The 19,697-nt window shown below is 42.7% G+C and overlaps 1 protein-coding gene across 1 annotated transcript in view; it reads right to left on the bottom strand.

The window, feature by feature from the left end:
* LOC122946300 overlaps positions 1 to 17,957 on the bottom strand; it is a 95,979-nt gene extending 78,022 nt beyond the window's left edge. The window contains exons 1-2 of the mRNA XM_044305818.1: positions 17,844 to 17,957; positions 4,035 to 4,128 (exon numbers count right to left, since the gene is read on the bottom strand). Of these exons, the coding sequence (XP_044161753.1) occupies positions 4,035 to 4,103 (69 nt within the window). The 5' untranslated portion in view covers positions 4,104 to 4,128; positions 17,844 to 17,957. The remainder of the gene's footprint in view (positions 1 to 4,034; positions 4,129 to 17,843) is intronic.
* Positions 17,958 to 19,697: the final 1,740 nt, after the last annotated feature.

The following is a 19,697-nucleotide window of genomic DNA, read 5'->3' as shown; positions in this document are numbered from 1 at the left end:
TGCAAAGTTAAAATTAGCTAATGCATCAAAGTGTGCCTCCTGGAGAAAGGCAAACTCTGCCCGCAAGGACTGCAATTCAGTCTCTTAGCATTAGAGTTGAGACTCTTGACGTTTAGGGAAAAACACCTAAGCATGGCGGATATGGGAGAGAAACAACAGTAACCATGTAAAGCTAAAGAAGCTCAAGGAGGAAGAAGTGAAGCCCACTTCAGGAGACCTATCTGTAGATTCATCAACTGGCTCCACACAATATGGTACAGAAAAATATATGCAAATATATTGCTCTTGGCTTTGCCCCCCAGCTTTGAGTGACAAGGCCAGGCAGTGGTGACGTAATCTCCCCGGGCCCTGCTTTCTAGCCCATGAGGTGGCAGTACAGCCCTGATGCTTGTTACTGCTGCATAGTACTTACTTCAGCCATGGAAAGCCTTAGGCCCCTTTCAGACAAGCGGGTGTGACGCTCTAGACTCGCAGCGCAGCACCCGCCCTGACCTCCCAGCACTGCCGGGGTCGCATAGCATTATATTGATTTATGATGCTATGTAACCCTTAGGCCTCTTTCACATGAACTATACGGATTGTGTCAGGATGCGTTCAGTGAAACTCACACCATTTTGCAAGCAAGTTCTGTCAGTTTTGTCTGGGTTCAGTTATATAGCATCATAAATATGTGACCCAGGCAGTGCTGGAAGTTCAGGATCGGTGCTGAGCTGTGAGTCCGTAGCGTGACACTTGCTTGTCTGAAAAGGGGCCTTAGGGTGGTTTTGCACATGCCACGTTTACTGAAGCTCCGGAGCACGGGCAAGAAAGCAGGTCCAGGTGAGATCACATCGCCACTGCCTGGCCCTGTCACTGGAGCTGAGCGCTATAGGGAAAGGAGTCATTGGTGTGACGAGGTACAATGGTGGTAGCTGTTGTGTGCCATTTAAGAAGTCTTCCAGGAAAATAATATTGAGGACTTATCCTCAGGACAGGTCATCAATAGCTGATCGGTGGCATTCAGACACCTGGCAATGTCACGAATCAGCTGTTTGAAGAGGCTCTGGCGCTCTAGTGAGGTTACCGATCACAGCACCGTTCATTGTATAGTGGCTGTGCTTGGTATTGGTACTGTGTGAATGAGACCATAGGCCGCTTTCACACAGTCAGGGCTCATGCACACAGCCATTTTTACGGTACACAAATCGTGGATCCGCAAAACATGGATACCGGCCAAGAGCCTGCCACCATTTTTTTTTTTCCATGTGCAGAAATGTCCTATCCTTGTCTGCAAAGTGGGCAATGTTCTATTCACATGTTCTATTTTTTTTTTGTGGGGCTGCGGAACAGACTTATGGATGCAGATATGTCTGCATCTTTTGCGGTCCATTGAGATGAATGGGTCAACATCCGTTCAGCAAAAAATACGGATCAGATGTGGACCAAAGCTACGGACGTGTGCATGAGCCCTCAGTGTTTGATCAGCGATTTTCCATTAGTGATTGTGAGTAGTGATGAGCGAACTTGTGGTTTCAAGTTCGGAGTACAAGGTTCGGGTTTGGGATATCTAAGAATGCCATTATGGATTGCACTACCACAGACTATAAGTTATGGTTCATGGTAGTGGAATCCATAACGAGATTCTGAGATAACCCGAACCTTGTACGCTGAAATGGAAACACAAGTTCGCTCAATTGTAATTGTGAGCCAAAATCAGGAGTGGTGCCTACACAGAAATAATGTATAATAATAAGTGAATGTGTAATATAAATACATTCTTTATTTCATTATATCAAAAAGACATACAATACATATATATAAAAAAAAATATATATATTGAAATATTCTGCCCCTACTGGCTCCTAGGACTGCATTAATCACACTTTAATCTGTACATAATAATACTTATAATGAATACTTTATCAACAGTGTGAATATACTCCTCACTACAATAGGTGCTACACCTTCAATAGGATCCCTGGTATGACCCAAATCCCCAAGTCCATAACATCCATATGCTTTAGCATCAATTATATTGGCATGGGGAATAGAGATCTTATCCAACAGGGATGCAGATGTAATGCTTCTAAACATGCACATTGGCTCTCATAACAACAATTGATGGAAGAGAGAGGGGGGGGGGGACAAAAGGAGCACTAAGTGAGTAGATATAAAGACCAGGAATCAGAGAGGGCACAGAACCCCAACAAACGTTTCGCCTCGCTTCCTCTCGGGGGTTTGGTGAGGTGTACAGATTATTACTCTTCTTACTTTGTTTTTTGTTGGGTTTTCCAATATGTGAATATGTGTAACACTCGTCAACAACCATAGAAATGCACCATGTGAAAAGGCCTACCCGTGACTTCCTGGAAAAAAACATCCAGGACACTTATAAATGAAGGAAAGATGAGAGATTAAAAGGGGTTGTCTGAGTTATATTTATTGATGACCTATCCTCAGGATAGGTCATCAATATCAGATCGGCGGGGGACCGACACCAGGCACCCCCGCCGATCAGCTGTTTGAAGAGGAGGCGCGCCCGTGCCAGCGCTGCCTCCTCTTCACTGTTTACCTTCTCGGGTGTCGGACCCCCTCCGATCTGATATTGATGGCCTATCCTGAGGATAGGTCATCAATAAATATAACTCGGACAACCCCTTTAAGGCTACTTTCACACTAGCGTTAATATTTTCCGGTATTGAGATCCATCATAGGGTCTCAATACCGGAAAAAAATGCTTCCGTTTTGTTTCCATTCATTGTCAATATGGACAAAATGTAACTGAACAGAACGGAATACTCCAAAATACATTCCATTCAGTTTGGTTGCGTTCTCATACCGGATAGCAAACCGCAGCATGCTGCGTTTTTCTTTCCATCATGGGATGCGGAGAAAAGATGTATTTTCTCTGACACAATCTGACGCAATAGAAAACAGATCTGTCCCCCATTGATTTTCAATTGAGTTCATGCTTGGCTATGTTAAAGATAATACAACAGGATCCGTTCATAACGGATGCAGATGGTTGTATTAATAGTAACGGAAGTGTTTTTGCTGAACCCTGACGGATCCAGCAAAAACTCTAGTGTGAAAGTAGCCTAAGGCCTCATGCACACGACTGTATGTATTTTGCAGTTCGCAAAAAAGGATCCGCAAAAAATACGGATGACGTCCGTGTGCATTCCATATTTTGCGAAATGGAACAGCCGGCCCCTAATAGAACAGTCCTATCCTTGTCCGTAATGCGGACAATAATAGGACATGTTCTATTTTTTTGCGGAACGGAAATGCAGACATACGGAAACGGAATGCACACAGAGTACCTTCTGTTTTTTTGCTGACCCATTGAAATTAATGGTTCCGTATATGGTCCGCTAAAAAAAAAAAAAAAAAAACACGGAACGGACACGGATTGAAAATACGTTCATGTGTATGAGGCCTAAGGCTACATTCACACGTCAGTATTTTTCTATATCCCGAATTTCGGTCCGTTTTTTGTGGATCCGTTGTTCCTGAAAATGTTTCCGTATGTCATCCGTTTTTTGCGGATCCATTGACTTGGTACCAGGATCCGATTTAGCGGATAATAATAGGACAAGTTTTATATTTTTTCGGACATGCGGGACGGAACAACGGAAACGGACAGCACACATTGTGCTGTCCGATTTTTTTCAGGACCCATTGAAAATGAATGGGTACGCAACTGGTCCAGATCTGTTCCGCAAAAAACGGAACAGATCAGGAAAGAAACAACGGGCGTGTGAATGGACCCTTAGCCTGTGGCCCTCTACCCCCCTTGCATATTACTGTGTAAGTTCCAGGTATGTCTCCTCTCCTTCAGTAGAAGGTGTCAGTTTACTCGCTCTCTGCTGTAAACAAACTGGTTCAGCAGCTCCCACAAGGCTGAGTGTTGACACCGGACAGATATAACGTACGGTATAATTGTACAATGTGGAACATTACGCACAATATTGTGTTTTTTTCTATACAAGCGCACGCCATCCCTACTCCAAATCTCAAATCCAAGAACACGTGAACAGCTGAGCCTCACTTACCCCTCTGTGGAGTGTTGCTCGTCCAGGCTGGACATTATTCTCCCTACATTCTTCATGTTCGGGGTCCATAGGATGCTTGTTGTCACTTCCTCTGCTGTAAGACAATATATTTTCGAATACCTTGTAGAGAAAAATAAGGAACTTCCGTATCCATTCAAAGCGATACATTGTTGAGCCGTTCACAGAAAGAAAGTTTTGTGTCTTATGCAAAAGTGCTGTGTCATTACCAGAAGGGGACGCTAGAGCCGCGATCAGCAACCTTCGGCACTCCAGGTGTCCTGAATCTACAACTCCCATTCACTTATATGGGACTTGTGACAACAGCCGAGCATGTTTGCATGCTGGGAGTTGTAGTTTCACAGAGCGAAGGAATCCCTACAAAGGGTGTTGAGCAACCTACCACTTTTGGCCTCATTTAACCCCTTAGTGACTACACACACTTTTAAAAAAAATTGCATTCCATGAGCTATAACTTTTTAGTTTTTTCATCAATGTACTTGTATGAGATCTTATTGTTTGTAGGATAAGTTATAGTTTGTAATGCACCATTTTGGGAACATGTAATGATTGATTAAAGCCAGCAGTTTAGCTAAAAAAACCCGTTGTTTACGTCAGTAAAAAGGAGTATTAGTGGTTACTAAGGGGTTCAACTGTCTTGCTTGCCCATAGTAACCAATCAGAGCTCAGCTTTCAGCTTTAAGAAATGAAAGCTGAGCTCTGATTGGTTGCTATGGGCAGCCAAGACAGTTTTGATAAATGAGGCCGTATGTACTTTCCATGTGTTTCAGGAGCGGTATGTCTATCATGTAGCATGGCGGCTCCGTGGTTAGAACTGATGCCTTGTAGTGCTGGCTCCTAGGTTTGAATCTGACCAAGGATAACATCTGCATGGCATTTGTACCTTCTCCCGTGTTTGCGACACACCGTTAGGGAACTGAGGCCCTATTCACATAACTGTATTTTTGATCTGCGGATTAGATGCGGACCCATTGATTTCCATGGGTCCATAGAAAATGCGGACAGCACACAGTGTGCTAACCGCATCCGTACATCCGTTCCGCATTTCCTATTCTTGTCCGTTTTGTGGACAAGGATAGGCATTGTTACACTGGATCCGCAAAAAAAAAAAAAACGGAAGCAATATGGACTGCAAAAAAAATATGGTCGTGCGAATGCACCCTTAGGTTATGACAGCAAGAAATGATAATATATGTAAAGTGCTATGTAATATGTCAGTGCTATATAAGGGTCTAAACAAATACATTTGTCTTATAGGGGTTGTGTGGGTCCAGCACCTCGCACCCCCCAAGTGCCAGTAGCTGCTGGAAGTAAACACAGAAGACGTTGCCTGAAGCACAGCTCCACCCATGTGGACAGGTGCGGTGGGAGCTGACCTGCAGTAACCTGGCATGGCCACTACACAGTGGATGGAGCTGTTCTACGACTCTGTCCTCTGTTTTTATTTTTTGGAGCTAGTGGCTGCTGAGAAGAGCTGATCTGATAAGGTAGGTCATCAATATCTAAAAACTGCATAGGACTACACAAGGATTAGCTCCACTGAATGGAGATAATTCACAGCCGGATCTACGGAATGACAAACTACAAATCCTTGGCAAATATGTATTGGATAAGTGTTGGATTTTTCCAATATGTATTTAGTTCATGTGAGCAAACCTCCCACACTCCAAAGACATACTGATCGAGAACTTGTGAGCTTCCATACAGTATATAGTCAGTGGTGAGGACACATACAGTATATAGTCAGTAGTAAGAACATATACAGTATATAGAATACAGTCAGTAGTGAGGACACATATAGTATATAGTCAGTAGTAAGAACATATACAGTATATAGTCAGTAGTAAGAACATATACAGTATATAGTATACAGTCAGTAGTGAGGACACATATAGTATATAGTCAGTAGTTAGAACATATACAGTATATAGTATACAGTCAGTAGTGAGGACACTTAGTATATAGTCAGTAGTGAGGACACTTAGTATATAGTCAGTAGTGAGGACACATGCAGTATATAGTCAGTAGTGAGGACACATAGTATATAGTCAGTAGTGAGGACACATACAGTATACAGTATATAGTATACAGTCAGTAGTGAGGACAAATACAGTATACAGTCAGTAGTGAGGACACATACAGTATATAGTATATAGTCAGTAGTGAGAACACATACAGTATATAGCCAGTAGTGAGGACACAAATAGTATATAGTCAGTAGTGTACACATACAGTACATAGTAGTGAGGACACTTAGTATATAGTCAGTAGTGAGGACACATAGTATATAGTCAGTAGTGAGGACACATACAGTATATAGTATACAGTCAGTAGTGAGGACACATACAGTATATAGTATACAGTCAGTAGTGAGGACACATACAGTATATAGTATATAGTCAGTAGTGAGGACACAAATAGTATATAGTCAGTAGTGTACACATACAGTATACAGTCAGTAGTGAGGAAACATACAGTATACAGTCAGTAGTGAGGACACATACAGTATATAGTATACAGTCAGTAGTGAGGACACATACAGTATATAATATATAGTCAGTAGTGAGAACACAGTATATAGTCAGTAGTGTACACATACAGTATACAGTCAGTAGTGAGGACAGATACAGTATATAGTATATAGTCAGTAGTGAGAACACATACAGTATATAGTCAGTAGTGAGGACACATACAGTATATAGTCAGTAGTGAGAACACATACAGTATATTAGTCAGTAGTGAGAACACATACAGTATATAGTCAGTAGTGAGGACACATACAGTATATAGTCAGTAGTGAGGACACAGTATACAGTCAGTAGTGAGGACACATACAGTATATAGTCAGTAGTGAGTACACTGTGATAAAGTGCACAGCAGAGATATGTTGGGAGTATTTTACCTGGTGGTTCACTTTAGCTGGTGAGATAACTGAAATCCAGAAATGGTGCTGCTTCAGCAAGGCATAGCTTGCTGGAGATCATTTTGTTCAAAGTTGTTTGGGCTGAATTTCTTTGGATTGGTTGGTAGTGGGAGTCTCTCAGTCCACACCCCTAGTCCATTACAGGTATTACCTTTAGCTGAGGAGATCACAGGTGAGGTCACAGCTGGGCTATAATCAAGGAGGGATAAGACAGAGAGGGTTGGAGCCGGAGACCCTGTGTGTAAACAGAGTTTTTTTTAGGTGAATCAGGAAGTAGACCTCTGTATTAGCTAGAGCCCAGACGGGCAGGTGTTTATTTTGGTTTATGTGTATGTGTGTGATGGTGCTGAAGTGCCAGAATAAAGCACCATTTGGACTTAAACTCCATTGGCAGAGGAGAAATCTGTGATTGCGAACCCCTGTGTGAGAGCGATCCCTTACGACACGTTCAATATATAGTCAGTAGTGAGGACACGTACAGTATATAGTCAGTAGTGAGGACATCTGCAGTAGATAGTATATAGTGAGTAGTGAGGACATATACAGTATATATTATATAGTCAGTAGTGATAACACATACAATATACAGTCAGTAGTGAGAACACATACAGTATATAGTATATAGTCAGTAGTGAGAACACATACAGTATATAGTCAGTAGTGAGAACACATACAGTATACAGTCAATAGTGAGGACACATACAGTATATAGGATATAGTCAGTATATAGTCAGTAGTGAGAAAACATACAGTATATAGTCAGCAGTAAGGACACATACAGTATATAGTCAGTAGTGAGAACACATACAGTATATAGTCAGTAGTGAGAACACATACAGTATATAGTATATAGTCAGTAGTGAGAACACATACAGTATATAGTATACAGTCAGTAGTGAGGACACATACAGTATATAGTATATAGTCAGTAGTGAGGACACAAATAGTATATAGTCAGTAGTGTACACATACAGTATACAGTCAGTAGTGAGGAAACATACAGTATACAGTCAGTAGTGAGAACACATACAGTATATAGTATACAGTCAGTAGTGAGGACACATACAGTATATAATATATAGTCAGTAGTGAGAACACAGTATATAGTCAGTAGTGTACACATACAGTATACAGTCAGTAGTGAGGACAGATACAGTATATAGTATATAGTCAGTAGTGAGAACACATACAGTATATAGTCAGTAGTGAGGACACATACAGTATATAGTCAGTAGTGAGAACACATACAGTATATAGTCAGTAGTGAGAACACATACAGTATATAGTCAGTAGTGAGGACACATACAGTATATAGTCAGTAGTGAGGACACAGTATACAGTCAGTAGTGAGGACACATACAGTATATAGTCAGTAGTGAGTACACTGTGATAAAGTGCACAGCAGAGATATGTTGGGAGTATTTTACCTGGTGGTTCACTTTAGCTGGTGAGATAACTGAAATCCAGAAATGGTGCTGCTTCAGCAAGGCATAGCTTGCTGGAGATCATTTTGTTCAAAGTTGTTTGGGCTGAATTTCTTTGGATTGGTTGGTAGTGGGAGTCTCTCAGTCCACACCCCTAGTCCATTACAGGTATTACCTTTAGCTGAGGAGATCACAGGTGAGGTCACAGCTGGGCTATAATCAAGGAGGGATAAGACAGAGAGGGTTGGAGCCGGAGACCCTGTGTGTAAACAGCGTTTTTTTAGGTGAATCAGGGAGTAGACCTCTGTATTAGCTAGAGCCCAGACGGGCAGGTGTTTATTTTGGTTTATGTGTATGTGTGTGATGGTGCTGAAGTGCCAGAATAAAGCACCATTTGGACTTAAACTCCGTTGGCAGAGGAGAAATCTGTGATTGCGAACCCCTGTGTGAGAGCGATCCCTTACGACACGTTCAATATATAGTCAGTAGTGAGGACACGTACAGTATATAGTCAGTAGTGAGGACATCTGCAGTAGATAGTATATAGTGAGTAGTGAGGACATATACAGTATATATTATATAGTCAGTAGTGATAACACATACAATATACAGTCAGTAGTGAGAACACATACAGTATATAGTATATAGTCAGTAGTGAGAACACATACAGTATATAGTCAGTAGTGAGAACACATACAGTATACAGTCAATAGTGAGGACACATACAGTATATAGGATATAGTCAGTATATAGTCAGTAGTGAGAAAACATACAGTATATAGTCAGCAGTAAGGACACATACAGTATATAGTCAGTAGTGAGAACACATACAGTATATAGTCAGTAGTGAGAACACATACAGTATATAGTATATAGTCAGTAGTGAGAACACATACAGTATATAGTATACAGTCAGTAGTGAGGACACATACAGTATATAGGATATAGTCAGTAGTGAGGACACATACAGTATATAGTATATAGTCAGTAGTGAGAACACATACAGTATATAGTATATACTCAGTAGTGAGGACACATACAGTATATAGTATACAGTCAGTAGTGATGACACGTACAATATACAGTCAGTAGTGAGAACACACAGTATTCTGATATATAAAGCTGAGTGTATGTGTGTGTGTATGTACAGTACAGACCAAAAGTTTGGACACACCTTCTCATTCAAAGAGTTTTCTTTATTTTCATGACTATGAAAATTGTAGATTCACACTGAAGGCATCAAAACTATGAATTAACACATGTGGAATTATATACATAACAAAAAAGTGTGAAACAACTGAAAATATGTCATATTCTAGGTTCTTCAAAGTAGCCACCTTTTGCTTTGATTACTGCTTTGCACACTCTTGGCATTCTCTTGATGTGCTTCAAGAGGTAGTCACCTGAAATGGTCTTCCAACAGTCTTGAAGGAGTTCCCAGAGATGCTTAGCACTTGTTGGCCCTTTTGCCTTCACTCTGCGGTCCAGCTCAACCCATACCATCTCGATTGGGTTCAGGTCTGGTGACTGTGGAGGCCAGGTCATCTGGCGCAGCACCCCATCACTCTCCTTCATGGTCAAATAGCCCTTACACAGCCTGGAGGTGTGTTTGGGGTCATTGTCCTGTTGAAAAATAAATGATGGTCCAACTAAACGCAAAACGCATTTCTAAACGCATTTCTTAAAGTAATGATGGTCACTCGTTTTTCTTGCCATAATACAAATGCTAACAGTCTATTCAGTAGGACTATCAGCTGTGTATCCACCTGACTTCTCCACAACGCAACTGATGGTCCCAACCCCATTTATAAGGCAAGAAATCCCACTTATTAAACCTGACAGGGCACACCTGTGAAGTGAAAACCATTTCAGGTGACTACCTCTTGAAGCTCATCAAGAGAATGCCAAGAGTGTGCAAAGCAGTAATCAAAGCAAAAGGTGGCTACTTTGAAGAACCTAGAATATGACATATTTTCAGTTGTTTCAAACTTTTTTTGTTATGTATATAATTCCACATGTGTTAATTCATAGTTTTGATGCCTTCAGTGTGAATCTACAATTTTCATAGTCATGAAAATAAAGAAAATTCTTTGAATGAGAAGGTGTGTGCAAACTTTTGGTCTGTACTGTATGTCCGCTAAAGGAATCCGTACCGTCGCATTTACAAAATTTGGCACACAGGTACATCAGGTGTCCGAGAAGGTTTTAGACAAGATCTCAGCTCTCTAGGATGTACTGTTCCTGAGATCTTCCCAAAAAATGCATTAGCCTATAGAAGCTTGGTCACATCACCCTTATCAGACAATAGAAGCTCGCAGGTCCTCCAGTCTCCACATACACAGTTTTACTTCAGGTTTCCATAACAACCCAGCCATTGATCTTCACTGGTGTAGGAGAGCTTTAAAGGGCTTCTGTCACCCCCTAAAAGTCATTTTTCATTTTTGGGCTAATTAAAATCCTTGTAGTGCGATTATTCAATATATAGTGCTCTTACATTTTTCTGTGGTTTAGTTTCTTTAAAAACTGCACTTTTATAATATGTTAATTACCTGGCAAGTAGGGCGGTTGCTTGCTGGTAGCTGCCGCATCCTCCTTTAAAAAAAACGCCCCCTCCTCCTGTTGATTGACAGGGCCAGCGAGCGCTCTCGTCCTCTGGCTGGCCCTGTCTGCGTTATAAATCTTGCGCCTGCGCCGTACCGGTCTTCAGTCGGGGGGAGATTTGGAACACAGACCTTAGGAGGAGAGCTCTCGCTGGCCCTGTCAATCAACAGGAGGAGGGGGCGTTTTTTTAAAGGAGGATGCGGCGGCTACCAGCAAGTAACCGCGCTACTTGCTGGTAGCGAGGTAATTAACATATTATAAAAGTGCAATTTTTAAAGAAACTCAACCACAGAAAAATGTAAGAGCACTATATATTGAATAATCGCACTATAAGGATTTTAATTAGCCCAAAAATGAAAAATAACTTTTGGGGGGGTGACGGTGACAGAAGCCCTTTAAAGGAAATCTGTCACCAGGATAATTGCTATAGAATTAAAGCCATGGCTTTATCCTCTGAAAATCCTGTTTATTTGGTATGCAAATGAGCCAGTAAGGTGCCCAGAGGGGCATCACTCTTGCAGGAAGGATCCCAGACACACCCCCTGCCACAATGTGTCCACCCTCAAAAGACTGAAAACCCCGCCCCCAGGTCCCACTACGCCACACCCATGATCTGGTTAGGCCATACCCCCTCCCACTCCTGAGCCGACGGGGATTGAAAAAATGAAGGTAAAAATCAACTTCTGTCAGCTGCAGGGGTGGGAGGTAGGGTGACTTTCTCCCTGCAGCTTACACTCAGACAGCACAGTGCTACTGTCTTAGTGTGAGATGTACAAACGGACACGCCCCCTCCCACTCAGTCGACTGGAATTGAAAAAATTAGGTTAAAAATCAACTTCTAGGTCCCACTAAACCATGACCAGATCTGGTTAGGCCACACCCCCTTCCATTCCTGAGCTGACGGGGATTGAAAAAATGAAGGTAAAAAATCAACTTTTGTCAGCTGCAGGGGTGGGAGGGAGGGTGACTTTCTCCCTGCAGCTCACACTCAGACAGCACAGTGCTGCTGTCTTAGAGTGAGCTGTTCAAAAGGACACGCCCCGATCCAGTAAAGGCCACTGTTAAGGGGACGAGCCCCTGTGGAGGTCACTGTCAAGGGGATGGTATGCTGTGAAAGTCACTGTTAAAGGGGAAGGCTGCTGTAAAGGTCAAAGTAAAGGGGTGGGCTGCTGTGGAGGTCCAATTTTAAGAGACGTGGTACTGTAGGGGTGGGGGCCTGTGGAGGTCACTGTTATAGTGGATAGTGTTGATATCTTTTAACCAGGGCCGGCGCTACCATAAGGCAGACCAAGCGGCTGCCTTAGGGCGCGCCCTGCGCAGGGTGGAAAAATGAATGCCCTTTTTTTTTTTTAGCACTTACTTCACTTGAATTTGTGCCGCAGCGCCGCCATCCGCCCGCCCCCAGCCTGCATGTGCCGGCCACTCAGTGTCACAGCAACAGGGTCACATGGGCTTAGCCTGCCACGGGGGCGTGAGTAAGTGGCGCGGCGGGTAGCGCAGGGACTATAGGCGAGGCTCGAGCTGACTGATTGTGTTGTGTCTGACAAGACTCTGACTCACACAGACACACGCAGCCGTCAGCAAAATTAGAGCAGTCCAGACGCACTTGCAGTCTCGCACTGGCAGCCAGCGGCAGCAGGAGTCAGGACAGGTTAGGGTAGTTGAACGGTTCAATGATATATAATATGATAATTTATAATCATTTATTTCAAAATGATGAGATGAGCGCAAACTGACTAGCGCCAGAGCAGAGGCGCTCAGGCTTAGCACGGCATTCAATGATGTGTTTAAAAAAAGTAATTACAAAACAACAATCATTAATATGGGGGGGGGGGGAGCCTGTGACAGTGACATGATGGAGGGAGGGGGGACAATGTAAATGTCTGCACAGTTGTACAGTACTCTGAGTTTCTGAGTATGTGACATGGGAATGGGGCCAGGCCGCCAGGAAGGGTCGGCCGTGGGGCGAAGATGTGCCATGGGGGGGGGGGGGGTAAAATGTGACACAATATAGGGTAATGTTGTGATCATGGATGGGGCCAGGGCCGTCTAGGTGGGGGATGATGTGCCATGGGGGGAGGGAGAAATGTGACACAATAGGGGGTAATGATGTGATCATGGATGGGGCCAGGGCCGTCTAGGTGGGGGATGATGTGCCATGTGTGGGGGGGGGGGGGAGAAATGTGACACAATAGGGGGTAATGATGTGATCATAGATGGGGCCAGGGCCGTCCGGGCGGGGGGGATGATGTGCCATGGAGGGGGGGGGGAGAAATGTGACACAATAGGGGGTAATGATGTATGTTACACAATAGGGGGTAATGATGTGATCATGGATGGGGCCAGGGCCGTCTGGGTGGGGGATGATGTGCCATGTGTGGGGGGGGAGAAATGTGACACAATAGGGGGTTATGATGTGATCATGATGTGACATGTGATCATGATTTAAACTAAAAGGGAGGGGGTGATGTGACATGGTTTGGAGGGGGAGAAATGTGACATGGTGGGGTAGAAATGTGACATGGAGGGGAGAAATGCGACATAGAGGGCTGATGTGACATGGGTGATTTGATATGGAGGGAGAGAAATGTGACATGGAGGCCTTGAAGGGGAGAAAAGTGACATGAAGGGGGAGAAATGTGACATGGAGGCCTTGAGGGGGAGAAATGTGACATGGAGGGCTGATGGCTGACATGGGGGGCTGATCTGAGGCATTGGGGTTTGATCTGAGGTCTGATTAACATTGGGGGTCTGATTGCTGGTCTGACCTGAGGTGTAATGGAATATATATATTTTTTATTATCCTCCTCTAAAACCTAGGTGCGTCTTATAGGGCGAAAAATACGGTCCTCAAACCAGAGAGAACATACCTGGACCACACAGAGGAGAAGCTATGCAGACGGACCAGGACCAGGTGAGCTGTGGGGGGGGGGGGGGGCGCTAAAATGTAGCTTTGCTTGTGTTGGCAAAAATCCTTGCACCGGCCCTGCTTTTAACAACACACACAAACATTAAATGAACTAGAACTAGTATAGAATATAGTCAGTAGTAAGAACACATATAGTATATAGTCAGTAGTGAGGAGGACATATATAGTATATAGTCAGTAGTGAGGAGGACATATATAGTATATAGTCAGTAGTGAGGAGGACATATATCGTATATAGTCAGTAGTGAGTACATATACAGTATATAGTCAGTGGTGGTGAAACATATAATATATAGTCAGCAGTGAGGACACATACAGTATATAGTCAGTAGTGAGGATACATACAGTATATAGTCAGTAGTGAGGACACAGAGTATATAGTAGATAGTCAGCAGTGAGGACACATACAGTATATAGTATGTAGTCAGTAGTAAGGACACAGAGTATATACTAGATAGTCAGTAGTGAGGACACATACAGTATATACAGTATACAGTCAGTAGTGAGGACACATACAGTATACAGTATATAGTCAGTGGTGAGGACACATATAGTATATAGTCAGTACTGAGGACACATACAGTACATAGTCAGTGGTGGTGAAACAAAGTATATAGTCAGCAGTGAGGACACATACAGTATATACAGTATAGAGTCAGTGGTGGTGAAACATATAATATATAGTCAGCAGTGAGGACACATACAGTATATAGTCAGTAGTGAGGACACATACAGTATATACAGTATACAGTCAGTAGTGAGGACACATACAGTATACAGTATATAGTCAGTGGTGAGGACACATACAGTATATAGTCAGTAGTCAGAACACATATAGTATATAGTCAGTACTGAGGACACATACAGTACATAGTCAGTGGTGGTGAAACAAAGTATATAGTCAGCAGTGAGGACACATACAGTATATACAGTATAGAGTCAGTGGTGGTGAAACATATAATATATAGTCAGCAGTGAGGACACATACAGTATATAGTATATAGTCAGTAGTGAGGACACATACAGTATATACAGTATACAGTCAGTAGTGAGGACACATACAGTATACAGTATATAGTCAGTGGTGAGGACACATACAGTATATCCAGTATACAGTCAGTACTGAGAACACATACAGTATATAGTCAGTGGTGGTGAAACATAGTATATAGTCAGCAGTGAGGACACATACAGTATATAGTTCATAGTCAGTACTGAGGACACATACAGTATATAGTCAGTGGTGGTGAAACATAGTATATAGTCAGCAGTGAGGACACATACAGTATATACAGTATATAGTCAGTAGCAGTGTTGGACTGGGGTGCCTAGGCCCCACCAGTAAAATTTATTTTGGGCTGTACGGATACATAAAAATATTACCTGCTCACACAGCAGCAATATGCTACCGGATTATTGAATATGGGAGTCCCTGCAGTAACTTTGAGAAGTTAGGTCATGGGGAAAAGAGGACACTGGCTAGCTTCTATACCTAGAAGTTATCTCAGCTCTGGTCGTGTCTATAATAATAAACTGGGGAGTTTTTTTAATAATCTATTTAAAAAATATATATAAACATAGGCTGGTTGAGGTGCTGTACATTGAATATATGTATTTAGTGCGGTAAGTCTACTGTGTTATGTGCCACTTGTGCAGGGGGTGGGAAACTAGGGGCCCACCTTCCTCAGGGGCCCACCGGGGGATTCACCTGTACACCTGTGGGCCAGTCCGAGCCTGGTCAGTAGTAAGAACATATACAGTATATAGTATATAGTCAGTAGTGGTGACACGTACAGTATATAGTCAGTAGTGAGGACACATAGTATATAGTCAGTAGTGGTGAGACGTACAGTATATAGTCAGTAGTGGTGACACGTACAGTATATAGTCAGTAGTGAGGACACATAGTATATAGTCAGTAGTAGTGACTAGTACAGTATATAGTCAGTAGTGAGGACACATAGTATATAGTCAGTAGTGGTGACTAGTACAGTACATAGTCAGTAGTGGTGACACGTACAGTATATAGTCAGTAGTGGTGACATAGTATATATTATATAGTCAGTAGTGAGGACACATAGTATATAGTCAGTAGTGGTGAGACGTACAGTATATAGTCAGTAGTGGTGACACGTACAGTATATAGTCAGTAGTGAGGACACATAGTATATAGTCAGTAGTGGTGACTAGTACAGTATATAGTCAGTAGTGAGGACACATAGTATATAGTCAGTAGTGGTGACTAGTACAGTACATAGTCAGTAGTGGTGACACGTACAGTATATAGTCAGTAGTGGTGACACATAGTATATATTATATAGTCAGTAGTGAGGACACATAGTATATAGTCAGTAGTGGTGACACGTACAGTACATAGTCAGTAGTGGTGACTAGTACAGTACATAGTCAGGAGTGGTGACACGTACAGTATATAGTCAGTAGTGGTGACTAGTACAGTTCATAATCAGTAGTGGTAACACGTACAGTATATAGTCAATAGTGAGGACACATAGTATATAGTCAGTAGTGGTGACTAGTACAGTACATAGTCAGTAGTGGTGACACGTACAGTATATAGTCAGTATTGAGGACACATAGTATATAGTCAGTAGTGGTGACTAGTACAGTACATAGTCAGTAGTGGTAACACGTACAGTATATAGTCAATAGTGAGGACACATAGTATATAGTCAGTAGTGGTGACACGTACAGTATATAGTCAGTAGTGGTGACTAGTACAGTACATAATCAGTAGTGGTAACACGTACAGTATATAGTCAATAGTGAGGACACATAGTATATAGTCAGTAGTGGTGACTAGTACAGTACATAGTCAGTAGTGGTGACACGTACAGTATATAGTCAGTATTGAGGACACATAGTATATAGTCAGTAGTGGTGACTAGTACAGTACATAGTCAGTAGTGGTAACATGTACAGTATATAGTCAATAGTGAGGAACATAGTATATAGTCAGTAGTGGTGACACGTACAGTATATAGTCAGTAGTGAGGACACATAGTATATAGTCAGTAGTGGTGACACGTACAGTATATAGTCAGTAGTGAGGACACATAGTATATAGTCAGTAGTGGTGACTAGTACAGTACATAGTCAGTAGTGGTGACACGTACAGTATATAGTCAGTAGTGGTGACACATAGTATATATTATATAGTCAGTAGTGAGGACACGTATATAGTCAGTAGTGGTGAGACGTACAGTATATAGTCAGTAGTGGTGACACGTACAGTATATAGTCAGTAGTGAGGACACATAGTATATATTATATAGTCAGTAGTGAGGACACATAGTATATAGTCAGTAGTGAGGACACATAGTATATAGTCAGTAGTGGTGACACGTACAGTACATAGTCAGTAGTGGTGACACGTACAGTACATAGTCAGTAGTGGTGACACGTACAGTATATAGTCAGTAGTGGTGACACGTACAGTATATAGTCAGTAGTGGTGACACGTACAGTATATAGTCAGTAGTGAGGACACATACAGTTAGGTTGGCCACTGGCTTCACCCCAAAAAGCCAAACCCCACTGGCCACGCCCCTAAATTGCTAAACCACCCTGCTCAGAGGCCACGCACCATCGCCAGCCCCAAAAAAGGGTGGGGGAGAGAACTTTCAGACGGAAAGGTTTGCTGGGGGCATCCCGGGGTGCTTCTCTCCCCCTCAGTCAGCCATAGGGAGCCATGTCTGCAGGCTCTAGTGACTGACTGGGGGTTGAGAGAAGCCTTGGTCAGTTTGTAGTTGTAGCTCACGCTATCTGAGCATGAGCTGCTGAAAAGGAGGACATCCCTGCATCTGTCCAGGCCTTCCGCCGGACGGAGGACAGGGAGTCTGAAAGCCGGACTGTCCGGCCACCCTACATACAGTACACAGCCTGACGCCACTTTCCTGTTGGCTTGTCCTCTGTGCTCCTCTCTTGCTCTGCCCCGTCCTTCAGGTTCCCTTGTCGTCTCCTTCCCCGTCCTGTAGCAGAGAAGTCTGGGTTCCTTATTGGCTGCAGGGACATATCTAGAAATAACTCAGCCCCATAATAAATTTTAGAATGCTCCCCCCTCCTCCCCCCAGCTACTTCCCCTTCACTGCCACACTGCGGTCCTTGGTCACACAACATTTGTTGTGTCCAAGATCGCCTTGTGACCTCGGCCTAAGACATATCACTGTACTAAACAAAACTGCATCGTGCATTGCCGTACATTGACATTGTAAGCAGCAGATCCTCAGCCTTAGGCATCAATCTGCTGTGAAACTACAACTTCCAGCATGCACACATATTCAGCTTTTCTTGTAGGAGGATTCTGGAAGTTGTCGTTTCAGAACAGCTGGACTTCAGTGGTTGCTGATCCCTGTTTTAGGCCATCAGTACTGATGATGGGGGTCTGAACTGCAGGTCCCCCACCATTCCTGCAAATCTACCACCCATTTTCTGTTTACACAGACACAGTGGGGGACATTTATCAATGTATTTACGGTACAATAGTGAGGTAAAAAAGTCTGATTATAGCGCATGCCATATGTGAACAATAATTTGCGACAGTTAAGCTTCTCAGCACTTTTCTATGAAGTGCCATTAAAAGGGTCACAGTTCAAGCGGACCACCGGAAAAAAGTGTCGTACGTTATATCTAAAGTCTACAGCATGCTGTATATAGTCAGTAGTGGGGACACATACAGTATATAGTCAGTAGTGAGAACACATACAGTATATAGTATATAGTCAGTAGTGAGAACACATATAGTATATAGGATATAGTCAGTAGTGGGGACACATACAGTATATAGTCAGTAGTGAGGACACATACAGTATATAGTATATAGTCAGTAGTGAGGACACATACAGTATATAGCCAGTAGTGAGGACACATACAATATATAGTATATAGTCAGTAGTGAGAACACATATAGTATATAGGATATAGTCAGTAGTGGGGACACATACAGTATATAGTCAGTAGTGAGGACACATACAGTATATAGTATATAGTCAGTAGTGAGGACACATACAGTATATAGTCAGTAGTGAGAACACATACAGTATATAGTATACAGTCAGTAGTGAGGACACATACAGTATATAGTCAGTAGTGAGGACACATACAGTATATATGAGAATAGGTTGTGTGGGTGCTCACCAATCTTAATATCATGCTAGGTGCTCTAGGTCTAACTGTCTCACCCAGCCAGTGACAGAGTTACAGAGTGATAGGTTTGAAGGACGGACACTCAATATCTGGGATTAAGTGAAGAAAGAAGAATTGGAGGCGGAGAGAATCAGTGTATCAAAAACGAATTTATTAACCTAAAATGACATGTAGGGGAAAAATGCCAGGGGTAGCGATAAGGGTGGGTATACAATTGAATGATAATAAAAAAATACAAAAAATATTGTATAAAAATGGGTTAGGGTATATCTTGTGTGATGCATAGAGGGAGTTATTAAGGTGCATAAGAAATATGTGTATGGGTACACAAGGTGTGATTGGGTATACGAGAGTATGTGTTCAGATACACAAAGACGCATGTGGATGTATGCAGGGGTTTATGATGTATACAGGGGTATGCCTTATATACCATGTGACATATGTGATATATACGGAGGTAGGCAATGTACCATGTGACATGCATTGGCCACGTGCTGGACATGTACAAGTATGTGTTAGATCATTCTGCTTCAACGGGTGGAATGGGGGCGGGGGTTCAAAGCCGAGGGGAGGTCGGAGTGCTGGTAAACAGCCGGACTACGACT

The sequence above is a fragment of the Bufo gargarizans genome, chromosome 9, assembly GCF_014858855.1.
Source record: "Bufo gargarizans isolate SCDJY-AF-19 chromosome 9, ASM1485885v1, whole genome shotgun sequence".
Taxonomy (NCBI): Eukaryota; Metazoa; Chordata; class Amphibia; order Anura; family Bufonidae; genus Bufo; species Bufo gargarizans.
This window is presented reverse-complemented; position numbering and strand designations above follow the sequence as displayed.